Genomic DNA, 6,383 nt, shown 5'->3' on the forward strand with positions numbered 1-6,383 from the left:
TGCAGAGATGAGATGATGAATCTTTTTTTTTTTTGATTTAGAATACTCTCGAAATTTCAACGTACATTTTAATCGACTTTGAAAAAAAAATCGATATTATAAAGTCTCGATCAACAAAGTCAAGAACAACTTGGCAAGTGGGCATCGATTTATTTCTATATTCTTAATCATCTGCACCAGATCTACATCCATTTCCACTTGTTATCAAAGAAGACCAAGCACCAGAGGCGTAGCTAGATACATCCGGTAAAATTCCCCCGGGCCCCCACTTGAGAGGGCCCCCAAATTAGTGTTTTTTACATTGAAAATTAAATATTAATTGAAACGCACAGGTCAAATTCCGGCCCCCAAACAATGGAAAATTCCTAGCTACGCCCCTGCTAGGCATATTTTAATGTTACAATCCATAAAAATAAAGATACAAAGTAGAAAATACAGAATATGAGAGGTCCATTTAAATTCATCAACCTTGCAACTGTAAACAATCTACGAATTTAGAAAGGTGACAGGTTTAACAATTTAAAATAAAATGGTGATTCATCCGATCGGACCAAGGCTAGACCTAGAAGAGTGGAAGAAATATATTTAAATCTACCCAATCCTTTTCTGTTTATCTAAAAAAATAAGCAATTAGTTAATTAACTATTGGTAATTAATTATTTTGTTTGAACACAGGAAAGAAATCGTACTTGACAGATGTGGTGGTACAAGTTGAATTAGTCCCCTTGAGGAATCTTGTGTTTGATATTGAATAAACAAAAAAACTTCTACATTATTGAGATGGGCTTTTTTTTAAAGGATTTTAAAAATATTTTGCTTGATATTTCTTTTTTTTTTAAGCAAACTCTACCTTGCAAAAGTACGGGCAAAAGTGCCATATAAACTTAATAAAACACAGAGTTGGGGCAGGGCCGGATTTAAGGGATGGCAGGAAAGACAAGGGGGACTCAACAAGAAGGGGGCTCTGACAATCTATTTTTAAACAGGTCAGCAACTTATCTATGAGATTAGCACATTGTCTTTTTTCTCATTTTTACCAACAACAGTAGAAGCCTTACAATTGGCAACACTTTCGTGGTTGACACGCATCAGCCTACAGCAGGGGTTCTCAGCCTGTCGATCGCGACCCCCTTGGGGGTTGATTGACAATTTGCCAGGGGTCGCCTAAGACCATCGAAAATATGAATTGTTGTTGTCTATTCTTCTTTTGCTGTATGTGTGTGTAGGGGGGTGGTCGCGGAAGAGTGGGGGATTGTAAAAAGGGGTCGCCGAGCATAAAAGGTTGAGAACCGCTGGCCTACGGTGTGTTCGTATTGATGTAATATACTCCAGATTTACTACATGGCGTAAACACTAAAAATTTACATTTTTGTTAATAAAATATGAAAGTGAAATAATTTTATTTTTTAAGCGAAGAAAAATGTAATTTTATTTACAAGTACTCTCTTATAAGGCATGATTTTAGATATTAGTATTTTTTAATTAATAAGTTTGAGTTTTTGAGTTTAGGCACATCGTCACAATTTAGGCCATGTCGTGCCCGCAATCCTTCAAGGACCACTCTCCCTTTATACAACAAGGACTAAACTCTATACAGTGAAATTATTAAAATAGTAAAGGTTGTAAAAATTTAATAAGTAAAAAGTCTAGGCGCCTCCACAAAATTTCTTCCCCGGAGCCTCCGCATACCTAAAACCGGCCCTGAGTCAAGTACTTTAATACATGAAATGACTTTACACAACACATTTTTCTAGCATATTTGTGAACTAACATACAATGTGCTATGGCACAGTCATAAGACTACCAAACACATAAGCAACTAGCTCATCAATGTTTGACTATTGTAGGCCATTGAGTAATTGTAACTCTCATACCAGCGTTGCAGATGTTTTAAATGAGATATGCACCTATTAAGTCATCCACTGCCCGCCTCTGTCCACACCAATTAAATAAACCTTAACTTTGTCACAGGTTGAGGACATTTTTTTTTAAGGTTCAAATTAATACCATTAGAAGTCATAGTCTGCAGTGAACATTCTCAGTCATTTTTGTTACCATTGTTTTCAGTTATCGCCCGCTTTCCCACACAATTCAAGGTAAATATGCCTATAACATTTAACTGTTATGTAGAGTTATATATATATATATATATATATATATATATATATATAGTCTAGTAGGTATGACATTTCTGTGACAAGTTCAGAAACTAAAGGCTTATAACTGTTATTTTGAAAGGAAAGATACTAGTATATAGATAAGTGGATTACTTTCCTTACTTTTTAATTATCATTTTCTTGTGATAACCTCATGTACTGTGACTATGTCTCTTTGTTATTATATAATTCATTTTTACATATAGATATTAGTTCAAAAAAATACAAGAAAGTATATTACCAATTCATGGGGGTGGCCATATGCAAAAGAAATTTCACTGACAGACAGTAATAAGAACAAACAAAATATTTTTTAAAGTTAAAAAAAAACAAAACAAAACAGCAATGCTTAACATTCACGACTAAACCATAAGTTATAATAGACACTTAGAGCTAGGCTTGTAGAAGTAGATTTTGCTAGCTCCAAGTTTCGCATTTTTTAAAATCGAAATTCTTTTCCTGTGCGAGGCCTCCCCCCCCCCCCCGCCCCGACACAAAATGGAGGCCCTAGGCGGCTGCCCAGTTAGCCTATACCTAAGGCCGGCCTGTTATAACAATCGCCTTCTAATGTTGGCATAAATACCTTGTGATACATGGCGTGCATTACAGCACTGGATTTACCTACAGGTAACATTCGCTATAATTAGCTATAGCTTTGGGCCCCCCACTTGGGTGGACCCCAATATTGTTTTAAAGAAAAAGAAAAGTAATAAATTGCTTTATGTTGATTACAAGAGGCCCCAATTCAATTAGCTTAGGGCCTTATCAATTTTTAATCCGGGCTGTCTATGCATCTGTTTGGGTCAGGTAGGTAGTGTTGTTGTCCTTACAAGAGCCAACACTAGGCTTTGTGATTTAACATCCAAGCCAGAAATGTTAGATGTGGTGTGAAATAGAATATAACTGATCTTCTGAAATTAAATATTCAAATAATCCGAACTCACATCAAAGACTTAGTAACACGCATAAAATTTCAAGTTACTATTGCACGATACATCAAAATGTAAATTACGAATTCAAAGAAATAGCAAAAGACTTTAAATTTATGGAACCCTCAAGTAAGAGGTTGCTTCCCTGTATTTACCCTTTACTATTCAGGGCCAAAGCAGAAGGTGTTAGACATCTCCAGCATCTGAAGTTCCATTTTTTAAAATTACCTAGACTTCTTAGCAAAACAGGAATTGTCTGCAATCAAATATGCAGCCAAAACATTTTATTGACATGCATACAAAACTTGTCGTAACCATAGACATACATAAATATAGACTGGAAAAAGGAAATAACTTCATGTAACTTGAAAACATGTATATCTATTGTTGTCGGATTTCCGAATTCTGTAAAGTCTTAGAGATTAAACAAAACTATACTGCTCATAAATGCTGTATAATAAAGCACACAAAATTGCAAGTCATAAATTTTCGTTTCATAAAAACTCTTTTATCGGCCAGTGTATATTTATTTAGGTCTATGGTCGGTATCTTATTTGACTTCTTATCAAAATAGGAATCGTCTGCAATCAAATATGCAGCCAAAACATTTTATGGACATGTATACTAAAATCTTGACATATCTTATCTCGTTTCAGTATAATGTGTTTAAGCACCAGGATTAAAACGCATACATTTTCTAGCATTAGGTGTGTGGTTTGTCTTAGTTCAGTTCCTACGACGTTAAACACAAAAGTTAGCCTTAACTATGCATGACTTCCTTTTGTTTTAGCAATAGATATGTTTCAGTATTGTCTTTTCTTTAATAATGTATTTTTTTATGTCTTTAAAACACAGATGAGATCCAGCTTATCCTTCATGATCTGCTCAGTTGTTGCCCTTTTGGAGTTGCCGGACTTGTTCCTTGAAGCCAAGAAGATCGTCATGTTCCCATCCCCTTGGAGGAGTTACGCCATCTATCACAGCATCATCGCTGCAGCCCTGACCGAGTTCGGCCACGACGTATGGCTGTGCCTACCACGTCAGCAGAGCTTAGAGGGACTGGTCAGAAATGAGCGCGTCCGCTTCATCACCTACGAGTATGAGATCGATCCTTTTTACAAAAAGCTGTTTGCTGAAGAATTACTGAAAAAAGATCACGATAGCGTCTACGAGGTTTTTCTACCACAACACCGCCATGAAATATTTCTTGGCCAGATTTTAGAGGACACGCAATTCATCTCCAACGTCACAAGCTTAAAACCAGACCTCTTCGTCCTAGAAATGGCCAAATCATCAACGAATGTGGTCTTGATTCCCTACAAATATGACATCCCGTTTGCCTTTATAAGCACTATGCGGAACCCTGTAAAGACACGGACCCCGTTTAACCCAATTTTAGAACCTTTGATTCACCTGAGTTTCTCGGACAAGATGACCTTTTTTCAACGTGTTAAGTTGACTTTAATCTACTTGACCTTCTTTTTGTGTCCGTCTGCTACTTATGATAAATTTGTCCGCCAGTTTGTGCCGGAAAAGCCTTTTCTGTCTATCAATGACATCGTGCTGAAGGCGGAGATATTTCTCTTTGAAACTGACCACATTCTGGACTATCATCGTCCAGCGTTGCCAAACACCAAATTTATCGGTAGCTCTTCCGCCAGACCCTCAAACTCCTTGACCGGTCAACTAAAATTATTCGCTGATGAGTCTAGCCATGGCTTTGCCGTGGTCAGTTTCGGTTCGGTTGATATAGAACTTGGTCAAAGAATTACAGACATTATTATCTCAGCGTTTGAGAAGATTGCCCTCAATGTCGTTTGGAAAACTAATGCTACAATTATTCGCTCTAGAAAAATACTCACCAGGCCTTGGCTGCCCCAGAATGACCTTCTGGGCCATCCTAACGCCAAAGTGTTTATATCTCAGTGTGGTAAGAATGGCCAGTACGAGGCGCTGTATCACGCTGTCCCCATGTTGTGCCTGCCGTTACACTCGGACCAATTTTATAACACGGAAAGGATTCTCGTCAAAGGATTTGGTCTTGGGGCAGACCTTACATCTGTTACCCCCGAGGAGCTGGCGAATTTAATAAACAATGTAACGTACGATCCTAGATACAGATCTACTATCAAGAAAGCATCAAAGCTATTCAAAAAACTTTACAAAAACCCCAGCAAGGAAGCGGCCTTCTGGTTTGATCACGTGATGAAATATGGCGGAGATTACATGAGGTCATTTGGTCAACAAATGCCGCTCTACCAATATCTTTTAATAGACGTCATTGCATTTTTAATGGTTAGTTTTATCGTCATTATCCTTGTAATGTATACAACAATTAGGTTGATCTATTATATGTTTAAAAATAATGCTTGGAAACTGAAGTCAGAGTAACAACAGCTGAGCACTTTCAGAATTTTGTATTTTAACTTTTTTATTTTTGTTAATGTTGTTTCCTAATTTGTTAATACTGCCACTTTACTGTGCTTAGAGATTTAGACTATTAAACGCTTCATCTAAACTGTTGCGCCGTTTAGACAACATTATTAGAAAAGCATAAAAAAAACAACACACGCACAACTCTATCATATTTAAATGAACTTCTTGAACAAAAATGTCTCAGAAAAATAGGAAAAATCTTTGAAGAAGACAGCAACCCGCTCCATCATAACTACGTCAAGTCGTCGCGAAGTGGGCGAGTTCTGTCAATCAAGACTAGAACAGAGCGGTATAAAAACTCGTTCGTTCCTTATTCGGTCAGACTATATCAACGCCACTCGTTGATCAGGAAACATGAAAAGGATCAAGATGTCTGTGTGTAGTCGCTGAATGAACTCTTTATGTTGTGTCTGTTCTATTTATGTGTATGTTTCTGTTGTGTTGTCTTTATATGAGAAAAGAGTCCTTGTAATCACAACAAATTTTCCGTAAGGATCCATAAAGCAGTCTTAGTCTTAGTCTTAGCCTTAGTCCTAGTCATAGTCTTAGTCTTAGTCCTAGTCCTAGTAAGTCTTAGTCTTAGTCTTAATCTTAGTCTTAATCCTAGTCTTAATCTTAGTCTTAGTCTTAATCTTGGTGTTAGTCTTAATCTTAGCCTTAGTCTTAGTCTTAATCTTAGTCTTAATCTTAGTCCTAGTCTTAATCTTAGTCTTTGTCTTAATCTTAGTCTTAGTCTTAATCTTAGTCTTAATCTTAGTCTTAATCTAATTTTAAAAAATAAATAAATAGAAAACTTAATCAGCTTCTTTTTATTTTACCAACTTAAGTTGCTACTCATTATGAACAAGGTGACAGGATAGTG

General features: G+C 36.6%; 1 protein-coding gene across 1 annotated transcript; it reads left to right on the forward strand.

Moving 5' to 3' along the window:
• The first annotated feature begins 1,967 nt into the window (after positions 1 to 1,967).
• On the forward strand, positions 1,968 to 6,000 carry LOC106064823 (UDP-glucuronosyltransferase 1A9-like). The gene is made up of 2 exons (XM_056011811.1): positions 1,968 to 2,096; positions 3,941 to 6,000. The coding sequence occupies exon 2, from the start codon at positions 3,941 to 3,943 to the stop codon at positions 5,474 to 5,476; it is 1,536 nt and encodes a 511-aa protein (XP_055867786.1). The 5' UTR covers positions 1,968 to 2,096; the 3' UTR covers positions 5,477 to 6,000.
• Positions 6,001 to 6,383: the final 383 nt, after the last annotated feature.

This window comes from Biomphalaria glabrata, chromosome 15 (genome assembly GCF_947242115.1).
Source record: "Biomphalaria glabrata chromosome 15, xgBioGlab47.1, whole genome shotgun sequence".
Lineage (NCBI taxonomy): Eukaryota > Metazoa > Mollusca > Gastropoda > Planorbidae > Biomphalaria > Biomphalaria glabrata.